Here is a 13,760-nt window from a genome sequence, read left to right on the forward strand (position 1 = left end):
GCACTTGAAGGAGTCTGGATTGCGTTGAAGAGGCTTGACCTTAACGGTTGGTTTAATTTAGCAGTAATTATAATGTTTATCATTTATATGATTTAATTTTATGTGACACAATATGCTTTAGCCTTGTTACTATAGCAACGTTAAGTACTTTGGCTGTGTATGCTAGCTAGCTAGGCTAGCTAGCATACTGAGACCTGGCTTTATCTCTATTCGCCGAATGACACAATTTTCACTGTAAAAACATTTTATAGACCTCTTCCCCTTTTTGGGAGACTTGGTCGTTCCTGCTTGATGTAACGCACATGGCTAGCAGCAAGGCTAGTGGTTAGGTTATCTAGCTAGTTAGCTAAGCTAATTAACCTAGCGTTATTCACCTAGCTAACGGTAGGTGAAGAAGGTTCTACGGAGTAGCTGTAGTGTACTGTAGCTAGATAGAGATGTAGAGGCAGTAGACATTGTAATGTAGTACACAATATATGAAACAAAGCTGATTAGTTATCCATTTGCAGCGAAACAATAGTGATCACTAGTTATTTAGATGACAGGGTTATAGCTTTAAGGGAGGTGCATATTCCCATGGGGACAAAAATGACCACAGCAAGACAGGTATGTTTCGTCTCCTCTTTGTCTGAAATTGTTCTTCACAAAGTATTTGGTTACCTTTGTATTTTACGGTTTGTGTGTGTGTGTGTGTGTGTATATATATATATATATATATATATATATATATATATATATATATATATATATATATATATACATATATACATTTCTCCCCTATTTCCTCACAGATTTTAGCCCAGTCTTTCAGACTGGACAGTGCTCAGATGGTGTTCAAAGTATTTTGAAAAATTGGACTGACCATTTGTCAATATAACTAATATTCTTAAACATGCTTGATTTATTGGGTGCAAGGGTTATAATGGAATATATAAAGTAATTCTGTATGTAATTCTATACGATGAACATGTCATCTCAGACATGAAATAATCAAGGGTTTTTAATCCCACTGAACAGATTAATACCAGTAAACAGCAAACAAATGTAAGTCTATTCATTTTGTATATATAAAAAACAATAAAGTAAAGCAATTTTACATTTCACAAGACTTGGCAATAGTCAGTAGCATTTTTATGAAGTATCTTATTACTGAGCCAAATTTATCTATAAGATTAAGTATATTACACAACCATACTGACAAAATGCAGAATCATTTATCATTTTCATTCATTAAAATCTTGTATATCTTACAATCCAGGCCTTATGTCTTGGAGGTGGCAAAATACTTTCAGCATGGTATGGTTACTTATACTCATTTTGTGGTGTGAAAGTTAAGATTTAAATTTTGATTAAAACCTTGAATGTTTTATGATAATGAATGATAGTTTTGCATTCTTAAACTGTTTTTGACATATGGTGTGACCTTATATAAATGAAGTCAGTTCAAGACCCAGAAGTATTGCCATGGCAGTGATTAACAGAACCTTGAACTCAAGCCTGCAGAGTTGTGAGGAGGATAAGATCATCTGAATAGTCTCATCACCTTTATAGAATACTGAAGGGAAAAATCACTTATCTCCATTCAGATATTGTATGTCCTTGGACAATGTTCTCTCTCTGTCATTACATGTGGTGCAGCATAATATATTTTCCTTTGCTACAGCCTGGTCATAAGTTACTGTCATTTTAGATTGAAAGGCTGGAGGCACACCTTCCTCAAATCAAGCAAAAATGACATGAAAAGATGATCAAAGTAAATAAGCACACTACAATGACCGTCCTAAATAACTTACCTTTTTAATTAAACCAGTGTAATACAAATGTTTCGTTGCAGGACATTGAATTGATAAACCAGAAGCTGATATTTCTTCACAAAAGAATGCAGGTGCATGACTGAGTATTAGCACTGGGTGTGAGCTGCTGCATACTGTTCAGGGTGTATTTGTAAGATAAGTACATGCCTACGGTTCCTGCAACTCTGAATTTGATAGTTTACAGATTTTGTACTGAACAGAATTATATTTAAAATGTTTTTTGCTATCTTTAACAAATGGCAGAGTTACAGATGGAAGGGCATGTTTAGACAGGCACCACTGTGGTGAACATTGTTTTTCCTCAGCTCTCAATCTCCACTGTAAACCACAGGTCTTTTCCCTCTGATTATTAAAATGTTTATTTTTTGGTCCAGTATGTTTAGAGTATTTAAATATATGCCTTTTAAAATGGACATTTAAGAACTTGTGTATAGTTCTTGTTCACTTAGCAACCTTACACAATCTGTAAAATCCTAAATCCACTGAACTACAGTATATCTAGCAAGTAGTTCACAAAAGCATTTGTACACAAATGGTGGCATCGCAACATCAATATTTCATATGAACCAATCATGGTTATATACCTGCTCTTTCACTAAGAAAGAAAAGCCTGTGCCAAGTTCGTCTCCACTTGTTTATTTTAAGAAAAGGTCTCATCTGAGAAATGTTTGTTGATTGAGAATTCACAAAGACGCTTAAAAGTACCAAAATATAATTTTCCAAAATACCTTGTATAAACTTTGCTGATCTACATGAGTGATGAAGCCGAAGACAAAAACAAAACAATTAGCTATCCCTTTGCAGTTTGCACCTCAAAGCTGAACTGATTAAGTGGTTATTTGCTGCACATCAGACTAAGTTGGTGTATCGCACAAGCCCTGGGAAAAGATTGTCAGCCAACCGCATCCCCACTCACTGAAAACTGTCTGCAGCTTGATAAACCAACTTTCAGATGTTACTCTATTGGCTTACGAAATAATAAAAAAATTTAAAATAAATGAAGGAATGTTAATGTAATGTCTTAAGTCACATTTATGACTGATTCCATTCCTTCAAATCATGAAAGCTAAATGGTTTCATATGAGCACATCTGCTTGTTTCCACTTAAAAATAAAACAGGATCACATTCATTGCTTAATTTACAAAAATGTATTTGATTACAATTACATATGGGTGTCAAGAAAATAAGTGTCACTAATACTCACAATGGAGGGAAAGTTCCTGGAAACACTATGTACAAGGGCATGTGACTAGGCAGAGTACATAAGGATTCACAGACGTAATTCATTCGCATGACGCCACATCTCCGCTGGGATACAGCTGCAGTCATCAAAGTGAACAAGTTGATACGTGCCTACTAAAGAAATTATTACCCACAAAAGGGGGAAGAAACAGGAAAAAAAGAAATGGCTGTTTTACAGTTCATTTTTTCTTGCACCTTCAAATTATTTAAAACTAAAACGTTCTTTCTTGGGGGAATCATCCATTTAAAAAAAATATCCAGTAAGGGGTCTGTTGCTGAGAGAAGAAAAGAACGTCTGATTTCTGTCTTCATCAGAAGAATATTAAAAGGACATCACGCCTGGCGATGAAGGCTCTATTCAGTTTTGCATTTTTTGTTGTCGCTGCCATTCTCCTCAGACATCTGCTCGTCCAGCTTCCGCTTTTTTGTGTGCTCGGCTGCGTTGCTGCCGAGGTGCGGACTGAAGGTGACGATCATGCAGGTCATGTTGTCACACCCTGTGCCGTCCCCTGACGTGTCTGGTGCCAGGCAATGGTCAAGCAGCTGCAAAGTGAATAGACTAAGGTTAGCCATTTCCAAATCGCTCTAAGGACTTGTTTAAGGAGTCAATTCTGTTTTTTGCTGCAAGGATTTCCCACCAAGCATATACTGCATGAAAAGATGAACTGCAATATGTGGATACACTAATTAAAGAAGAGATGCAGTCAAATAATTTTAATTTGCAAATGCTATTCACAAGAGCTCCAAGAAGGAAACTTGAGAAAGGAAACTTAACAGGACTTCAACAGATCTTGTACCATAGATAGGATGATGTCAATTCATCCACTGTTCTAAATTTGGTGTTCAGGCCAAATTTAGATTTGATTCATCTTTTTTTTTCTCTTAATTTTAAGGAAAATAATATCCTTTATGTTCCTATGAATTATGAATGTTATCAAACAAAGCAAACACTCATTGAACCATAAGTTGATGAAACTACTGAATGTGCACTAGTAAAGGTAATGCCCTATATCATGAATTACCGCTACTGTGTGTGTCAAGGAATCTGCAGCGATTGGTACATACCTCTTCTATTATGCTAGACAGTGTTCTGTTTTCACCACTGTCAGCTTTCAATCTCTCATTTACAAAGTCCACAACCTCTTGACTGCTCATTACATTCCTATAATAAATATTTATGTTAGTGACAAAGAATCACAATATGTACACATACAAACGTACGATATTTAGGCCTCACCAGATTCCATCACAGGCAACAACCATGAATTCATGCTCTTCATTCAGTGTCAGTACTTTGACATCTGGTAAAGCAGAAATCATCTGTTCCTCAGGTGGCAGGGCCTTGTTCCTCTTATAAAAATGGTCCCCTAGACACATTGCAAGATCACCACAGTTAATGGCATCTTGTTCAAAGAGGGAAGAAAAACCCTGCTCTCAACTCATAATGTCCATTTATATAAAAAAGATTAAAATGGCAGTGGCAAAGAATTGGGTCTACTCACCAATGGCTCTGGAGAGGTTAAGGCCTCCATTGACACGGCCATCCATGGTAACCTTGCCCCCGGCGTTCTTGATCCTGGCGAGCTCCAGTTCATCTTCTGGTTTGTGGTCGTAGGACATGTCCACTGCCTTGCCCCTCTCAGAGACCACACAGCGGGAGTCCCCAGCATTGGCTACTATGAGCTGCTTCCCGCGGATAAGAGCCACCACAGCCGTGGTCCCACTGTCTGAGCCAGGCTGAAGAATGGGCCATGGTTAAAGAGAAGATTACAATCACACACTGCTGAAGGTAGCAATTCGGCATATTCTGATTCAAATTGGTTTTTTTGGTTCCATAGCCACAGCACTGCCAAGATTAATTGATCTGTCAACACTGTCAACCCAAAAAAGCAGCAGATGAGCAGTCTACTTTAAATGTTTTGAACCACACAAAAAAGGGACTAACCACACATTACTGCTGTTATCTTGGTTGCACCACACAAACAAAAAAGTTAATTATGTGTTTGAAAACATATTTACTGAGTAAAATGTGTTAAATATGTTTAAGGAAGAAAATTATTTATTACAAAAAGGACAGTGATGACATAGAAATCTTCAGGGAGATCCCATCTTAGCACCAAGCCAAGTTTCAAATTGGCTATTGGGGATTTATCATGAAAAGATATGGAATAGGTCTATGCTTAAAGGAATGCTACATTGTTAAACTGTAAAAAATGATTTTATTAACCATTCAGACCATTTTATTGTTTTGCTGAATGCTTGTTTTAGTAAATCCAAAAATGATAAGACTTCCACAGATCATAATTCAAAGTTATTATTTTTGCTTCATCCGTAACTCTCCAACCAAGCACTGGACCTTATAATCATTATAAACTAATGTGAATGCCAAGTAAAATATGTTTCAAATTTAATGCTAGAGTATTCCTTTAAAGCAGAAAAATTATTTTTGAAGCTTATTTTAACTTTAACCATCTGATAACATGCTAGCATCCATTCTACCTCACGCAGGGCTTGATCATTAGCAAAGGAGTTGAAAAGATGTGTTGGATTACAGAAAACATGTTCAGAGCATTTCAGGACTGGAACTGGGAACCATTAGTTTCCAAGACTGGTCTCCCAAAGTTTCCCCATGTCCCACAGACATTGGGACTGATACCATGCTTTTGTGTATAAGACTGCAATCCTTTGGGACCTGGCTAGAACTGCATTCACACTTGGCACCCCACCTCCCAGCTGCGAGGGCCTATTTTGCATGGATCTCCCATGGGAAGCAGCTATGTCGTGCTTGGAATGCTGTCGCTCTGTAAAAAGCACTGCACCTGGCCACTTAATTTTTGGCAAAGCAGAATGCTTTCAAAGTTAAAAACGTTTCTAAAAAGCACCGTGTGATGTTAACTGCTTTTTTGTTAGCAAATCAATCATGAAGGTGAAGGATAGGCTGCTCAGCAGGCCAGGTATATTAGTGATGTAGTATAAAGGTGCTATGCAACATGTTTTAGTGTAGGGTTAAAATCACACAGCCTCTTCCCTGCCATGGTTAAACACTGAGGAAAAAAAAAAAAAAGAGACTTAGGACAATTTGGCAATATGACCGGACAAAGCAAAACTGGTACACTGTTATGCTTACAATGAGTGTCTTTTTTTAGAATCACCACAAGCGCTTTCAAGGCAGTTTTTTTTTTTCTCTACCCACAACATACTGTGATTGATTTTCTACAGGAATGCAGCCCCTTGCTTTTGCTGTCTTGACATTACCCTAAGCTTTGCTTTCAAGTAAGAAGCAGCTCCAGATCATCGTGCACTACTTCAAGTGCTTTTCCACAAACTAATCCTTTCCATACATCGGAATGGATATCTCCTAGATTCACCAGATCAATCTTACCTCTTCTTTTCCATCCATCCCTGGCAAGCACATTTCCTCTTCTTCCTCATCTGTGTCTTCCTCTTCTTCCTCCTCAGTGTCATCCTCCTCATCATTCTCACTGGTGTCTTCACCTTCCTCACTACAGTCCTAGTGGACCAGGAAGACACAGACACAAAAAACAAATGGAAAGAAGTTACTCTAGTGATGACACTGAGAAAACCCTTTCTTTTTACACTAATTTCTAATACATACTGAACATGAAAAAAAATATATATATATCACAGATGGTCCTTACTCCTTTGGAGATCAAGACCCATCTGACTGAATTAAAATTTACTTTTAAACCCACTCTAGCACCAGTCTCTCTGCAAGCTCACCTCTTCATCACTGCCTTCCTCCTCTTCCTCACCATCCTCTGACTCATCGCTGTCCTCGAAAAACTTGGACTTGGCACTTCCTGGCGTGGCTGCGGCCGAGGAGGAGCAGGATGGGCCAGCGTCTCCCGTCACTCCTGCCTTCTCTCCCTCGGCTCCGGAGCTCCCCCCGCTGGAGGCTGCCACCGTGGCTCTCCTGCACGCCCTTGTCTTGGATCCACCGGCTGCCTCTCCCGTCTCGGCCGCCTTCGCCTTCCCATTGGCATCCGTTTCGGAAGCACCACATTCCGCCTCGCCATTGATCCCCTTCTCGATGTGGGGCTTTTCTCCTTCAGTCTCTTTGGGGCGGTCCTGGCTGGGTTTTCTGGCCAACTTATTCAGGTTCTGCCCGTATCGGACAAGCAGCTCCTCGATCGTCATAGTGGCTTCCTCGTGCAGAAGAGCGGCCTCCTCGTTATCCACTGATGGGAGAGGAGATGTGAGGCACAATGGGATATGTTTAAAGCTTTTGGATTGCATTAACGGAAGTTGGTGCTCACTTATGCCATGTTTTACTCACCATCATCTTCATCTGCCACTTTTTCTGATGTTGCCTCCTCTTGTGGGCGGCCAGCTATCTGAATGAGCTCCTTAATGACTTCCTCTGTGGTGATTTGACTATCTATAGCCAGGAATGCATCCTCCAAAGCCTGAACACATGCAAGCAACCAGCACTGAGTTTCAGTAGAAATTTATTACATTTAAGGTTTAAAAAATTTTGCAATTTTAAGGACAACAATGAGGGTGAATGTAAATGAACACTCAAGCACATTTTCACTACTAAATCATGTCAGATCAGAGGCAGCCCTGATACAGGTTACATTTGCATAAGAATATTAAGCCTTGTTGTCAGCACATACTATCCGATGTGGCTCTGGTCCATCTTTAAGGGCTGTAAATTAAAATATCAGAGGCTAATTGACCTTATATTCAACTGACAGCAATATCCTAGAAACCACTGTTGTGTGCCTGACAAATAGAAGCCACAAGAGGTCTGCCTTAAGTCATACAGAACATCTGTGTAAACAAAATTAATAAGGCATTGAGAAGCGAAAGAATGATAGTTTTTTCCATGGGGCAAAAGAAAATATGTTAGGAAGAAAGATCAATAATTTTACTGTTCCAACAGTTCATCCAAATGCTGGTTAACTTACCTTTTGCAGTTTACCATCTTTATATGCCTTCTGCTCTTTTATGATGTCAGGTAAATATTTGGAGCAGTACAAAGCAACTTCCTCACCTGACATGGGGTAAAAAACAAAAACAAAAACAAATTTACGACTGAAACACTGTATATTCAACTTTTAAGCAACACTGAATTCTAACAAAGTGTTGGTATTTTGCGTTGTTTATACACGATTATTTCTTTATTTATTACACAAGACTAAGCTAATTTTGACCTTAGAATGTAGCTAGCTGTCGAGTGAACTTACCGCCATGTCCATCGTAGACGGCAAACATCGCGGTCTCCTCGTCCAGCTCGGGGATACAGTTGTGGGCATCCTGGAAATGTAACGTCAGAACGGGTGAGGTACTAATGTTAGCTAGCACGACGGACACAGAACAATGTAGTCACCCATGTCACACGCAGAAAACTACTTAGCCAGCTGGCTAACCAGAATGAGGTAACTGGCGCGAAAAAGTAGCCGTTTGATCGTGTCCGCGTGACCGCGATCCTCCTCGAGCACGACGGTAAACGGCCACTCAGATATGACGCGAGAAAACGACACCGTCCGTGTCCCGGAAAGGGTCCCCCTCTTCAAAGTCGACACTAACACAACGCTGGCCAAGTCGTAACGTTACACCGCGGGCAAACGATTCCCCACGTATCACCCATAGCCCGACAGCACAGGCGCTAACGGCATAACGTTAGGTTTTACCTCCATTGAAATGCGCCAGCCCTGCATGGCTGCGAGCCCGTAGCTCAAATGTTTGTTCCCACCGTCGGCTGCCGTTTTCTCTGTACTGGGCTGCGACAGGTATGCCCCCATGACGATCCGGCCGGTTAGTGCTTGAAAAAAATATCGCGGTGCACAAATAAAGCGGTTTAAGCGGGGCTTAAGTTTTGAAGAAGAGTTCAAAGGTTTGTCGTCTGCTCGGGCTCAACAGATCTTTCAAACATTTCAGTTATTTTGACACAGAGGGGAAGCCAAGAGCCCTCGCTAGCTGCTCAGACCGCGGGCTAGCTTTAGCCGGTACTTTTAGCAAGCTAACTTGCGAACACAGATGCTGGTGGACTCGCTAACAAACAAGCACCGATGCAGCAGCAGTAGTCAGAATGAGCCCTTCAGAAAGCGCAGCAGAAGTTAAAGCGCACGTATGTTAAAACCAATAATGAACGTTAGCGCCTTCACAAAACACAAAAAAATGTAACACGTGTGAGGGCCAACATAATCAACAGTGCATCAAATCCATTTCAGAGAGGGCGGACTGGGATTCTGAAAGGAAACGGAACTGCAGTTTTGCGCATGACTCTTGGCTCACGCGGGAATCGTTCTCGTGAAAACAGTTGCTGCGTCAACTTTGCGCAAACATTTGCGTGCATGCCGCTGTCAAACGGGAATTAAACAATGAAGGCTTTGTATTGTTACAGTGATTATGTAATAAAAGCCACAGTGGCTTAAAAGTATGTTTCATGGTTGCTGACTGCAGAAGTCAGTTACAAAAATGAGTGGTGTTTTAAAACAGTGGTTTCTAATCATAATCCCAATAAGATGGGTTCAATCAGGTATTGTTAACCTGGTAAGCACATTCCCAAAAAATTTAAAAATATATAGATGTTGGATGTAATACTATATAGTGGAGCCCCATACGTGTCTTTGTCCTTTTCTATATTTTTGGGATTTTTATATATAAAAACAAAAACATGTAACAAGAAGGGACATACAGCAAATAACCAAATATTTAATGTAATGGGTACAAAAAACCTAGTGAAGAAAAAAAGCTTAAAGTAACATATGAAACTAATAACATCTAAATTGAATAGGACTAATTACTTCAAGAGGTAACGCCGCCATCGTAAATACTGTCAGTACCTCATGTATCTGGCAGATGGTGCTAAAATACCAAAGACCCCATGCCTGAATTTGCAGTATTTCACATGTAAAATTCACTAGTGGGCGCTAACTTAGGCCACTAGAGGGCTTCTGATTTATATATTCACGTCCTTTCACGCTCTTAGTACCAGGCCTACTTTGTCTATGCATTTCAAACTGTTTTGTCTTTTTAAATGTGGCACTTCCACATCTAAAATTATGAAGACATAATTAGACTTCTAGAGTAGTCTTTACGGTTCTTATTGTGTATCATAATTATTGTCTGCATAATACTGCTTTTACTTTTTTTTCCCCACACGAATACGCCCTCTAGATAAAGCTGTTGTATTATTATTACCTATTGTAATATTAATATTTAAATAATTATTTTCCAATTGAAAAGCTGTAGGACTTAATGAATATGTATGTCCTTACGGCATAATTAGGCTTACTTCTTAGACTTTTATTGAACCTCCATAAAGTATGGTAAAACTGACTGTGGTGTCTCCTCACAAGCCCCGAGCAGAAATCAACAAGCACACTGACTTTCCACCAGATCTCCTAGAGAGGGTCATCCCCCAGCACAGGCTAAAAAATGGGAGTCCCCGCTGTGATTGACATTTCGAAAGGAGCCCGTCCAGATGGAGAGGTGTGAGAAAGTCTCTCTCAGCAATAGAGCCTAAGGGGGTATGGGGGATTCTGCTCCCTCAACTGCTGAGTCACATGAGCACTCTTTGTTTGGCCTGGAGCAGCTGATATGTACAAACACGCACATACACATTCATGCACGCACACGCGCACACACACGCACACGCACACACACACACACACACACACACACACACACACACACACACACACACACACACACACACACACATACACACACACAAACACACACACGTGCTGCTAGAGCGTGGGACCAGTGTGGCACTCATCCACCTAAACAAACAATGATCAAAATAAGTGACCATGTATGAAATTAAAAATAATAGCACAACTAAATTCAACTTGTTCAAGAACAATGAAAATACCTGAACAGAACGGCTATTTTCAACCGTGTAATGGTACAGGATACAGATATATTCCAGAAATTCCCTCATAGTTCTTGTATAATTAGTTGGTTCCATTATTCATGGCTGACTCCTAAACCCTCTGATGAGATAGATGCCTAATGAGACTTTTTCCAGCCTTATGTTTACCGCTTTTTTCCACAACGCTGGAATGAAATGTATTTGCTCAGTTTTGGGAAGAGGCTTAAGAGTGGGGGAACAAGGCCTGCACTCTCCGTGTCCCACTCTTTCTCGCTCTCGCCCCCTTTTTTTGTGCCTGATGTGAACAACTGATGACCCGGGAATGTGTGATCCCCCCCGGGGATTAAGGCTTGCAGGAGTCTATGGGTATGGGACACTGCCATCTGCCACCGGGCACATTCATACCCTCGGCAGAAGGCCGCATGGTTTGTTGATTTAAATGGAGAACTTAACTTTCCCAGGACAGTATGACCCCCAGCACCGCCGCCTCTGAAGTGGTACTGTCTACGGAGGAGCAGCCCATGCAGAAGAATGAGCCGTATCTTAAGGCATCCCCATTTCCAGCCTGATGATGGATCTACCCCTACACAATATGGCAGTGCTGTCATGGCCGGAGGGACTGTGGTGGGATTTTGGGCGGTGCAGGGGGAGGGGGTGGTTGTAGGAGGTGCAGCCCCCCGGTTGGTTGGTGGAATGCTAATGCTTTTGGTGTTGGAGAGGGTCTGCGGTAACCATGGCAGGGCCTGGGGCGCCAGGACAGTACCATTCTTGCAACATACTGAACAGTAGACCCATTTTGGGACATGACAAAAACAATATCACGCCAGATGCATGTAAGATTGAACGGGCTAATTAGGCCTATTCAGTGAATGCTAAAATGATATATATAATTACAGATCAGACATATGACTGATGGAGGCATTTGATAACAGGCTTCATTAGCATATATCCTAAAGGAGGGAAAAGCCATGTGTGCATGGGGTTCCATATACTATGAAAACACCATTAAAATGGTTGGAATGAAATGGAATTTAATTTCACATTTCAACAAACTATTGTTATTGCATTGATTATACATGACTTGTGGTTACATTGCCAATGCGGATGCCATTTGTGTTTACTCATGTCTGCCTTTAAAGGGCATAATACAATCCAGACTGTGTGAAAGCTTACTGCAGGCTCTTCCAGTCATAGAGACCATAGAGAAAGTGGTGCATGATGGGATGCTGCTCTGTGAATAAAAATGAACAATTTTCACAAAGTCTATGGCTGGCAAGTTTACATTTTAATCACCTAGAATAATAGCAGGGAACCAGCTGTTTGGTTACATACACTGAAGCATAGCATCCTCTTGAGATTACATTAAGTTCTTGTGTCAGAAGATCTCAGACTGAAGAATTGGAGCACACAGTATGTCAGAGCAGAGGTACTAGACTCCAGATCTCATTCCTTGATGCTGTAATCACTGATAATTCTTTTCGTAGAACAATGTCATAGAACATACATATTTAAATCACAACCCTGCTGGGGTCCAGGTATCAGGTGTGTCAGCCAAGTAACCTATCAGGTACAATAATTGTTCATTTAACTTCTCTAGCTACTCTACCAACTGCTACCAGGCCTGAATTCTGGAGTCAGACTTAGCTCAAGAGGGCTAAAATGGCTTCATGTATGCATGTACTCTGCAGCGGGGCTAGTCACGCCATCATACTAGCCAAGCTAGGTGCAGGAGGAGAGCACATGCAGCTTCAGAACCACATGACTATAGACTAATGGACCACTGCCATTACATCCATAATCAGCAGCTTTGTTCTTTGTGCTTGTATGATATTCCTCTCCAAATGGAATGTAAATGCACTCCAAGTGGCCTTCTCTCCTCTTTATCCAGACAGTCCATTCCTGCTGCCTGGTCTACTGACCCAGAGTAAGGTTAGGTCTCACTATGGAGCTGCAACTCTGCTCACAGAGTACATATGCCAGAAACATAATAATAATGGGTCATGAGAACAAGTCAAGAGCCAAAGATGAGGCGAAGGGTTGTACCATGAACTCAGATGATTAACCCTAACGTGGAAAGCCTGTAGACGCCATATGCAGGCTGTCTAATATCACTGAGCTCATGGCCCTGTTTGCTCTCACCTGGTGTCACTGTTTAACTAATGCCAAATAAGAGGTTTTCCTCTTTATGAAATGGGCTAGAGGTGTAAGCACCATTTGGGCCAGATAGTGTGAGGTTTACGTAATCAGGCTCCCTCTCTGCGCTAGGAGAATGGTAGTTTTCAAACAGCGTGTTTGTTTTGTCACCTCTACAGTGCGCGCTGCTGTGGGAACAGGGATGGCCGTGTGAATTGGCAGGGAAGGCACCCCCTCACCCACCCACCCACCCACCCCTCCTCCGAACAGCCGCTGTTCCCCTCTGCATGGCTTTGCCCTCTTTCAGAGTTGCCATCTAAACCTTCCCTGACATCCCTATACGAAATGGAAAGACTTACACATCAGCTTGTCCCGATGTTCCATGTCACCACATTAACATAATCACAAACATCCTCCTCTGAAACATTGTTCAGCTCTGATAATAGGCTTGCGTGTTGCGGCCCGGAGCACAGAGCCTGCTGGTGCGGGGGGGGGGGGGGCACTGCTCCGAAACAGAGGATTTATGGACCTCTGAGGGGGCCGCATACTTTTGCTTCCACCCCTGTTGTTATTGTTTAGAAGGTTTTGTTTTCAGCTTCTCTTGATGGGTAGAGAAAGTGAACTGGCCCAACAAGACATAAACAAACAGAGTTCTCCAGAAATGATCTCTTAAAATGTCTGTTTTTAACGTTATTGCCACATCTGATTTCATTTGTTACACCAA

At 41.2% G+C, this 13,760-nt stretch overlaps 1 protein-coding gene across 1 annotated transcript; it reads right to left on the bottom strand.

The window, feature by feature from the left end:
• Positions 1-2,948: 2,948 nt before the first annotated feature.
• On the bottom strand, positions 2,949-9,273 carry ppm1g (protein phosphatase, Mg2+/Mn2+ dependent, 1G). The gene is made up of 10 exons (XM_027002546.2): positions 8,715-9,273; positions 8,268-8,337; positions 7,989-8,074; positions 7,355-7,484; positions 6,799-7,256; positions 6,440-6,568; positions 4,560-4,794; positions 4,295-4,424; positions 4,123-4,219; positions 2,949-3,600 (listed from the first exon to the last, which is right to left on the bottom strand). The coding sequence occupies exons 1-10, from the start codon at positions 8,823-8,825 to the stop codon at positions 3,412-3,414; spliced, it is 1,635 nt and encodes a 544-aa protein (XP_026858347.2). The 5' UTR covers positions 8,826-9,273; the 3' UTR covers positions 2,949-3,411.
• Between the last annotated feature and the right edge of the window lie 4,487 nt (positions 9,274-13,760).

The sequence above is a fragment of the Electrophorus electricus genome, chromosome 11, assembly GCF_013358815.1.
Source record: "Electrophorus electricus isolate fEleEle1 chromosome 11, fEleEle1.pri, whole genome shotgun sequence".
Taxonomy (NCBI): Eukaryota; Metazoa; Chordata; class Actinopteri; order Gymnotiformes; family Gymnotidae; genus Electrophorus; species Electrophorus electricus.

Bases quoted from the DNA above. Each gene is read 5' to 3' on its own strand.
- ppm1g (XM_027002546.2), bottom strand. From the start codon at position 8,825: ATGGGGGCATACCTGTCGCAGCCCAGTACAGAGAAAACGGCAGCCGAC. The intron at 8,338-8,714 runs GTAAAACCTAAC...TTACATTTCCAG, and splicing joins GCTGGCGCATTTCAATGGAG to GATGCCCACAACTGTATCCC. The intron at 3,601-4,122 runs GTATGTACCAAT...TTCACTTTGCAG, and splicing joins TGTCTAGCATAATAGAAGAG to CTGCTTGACCATTGCCTGGC.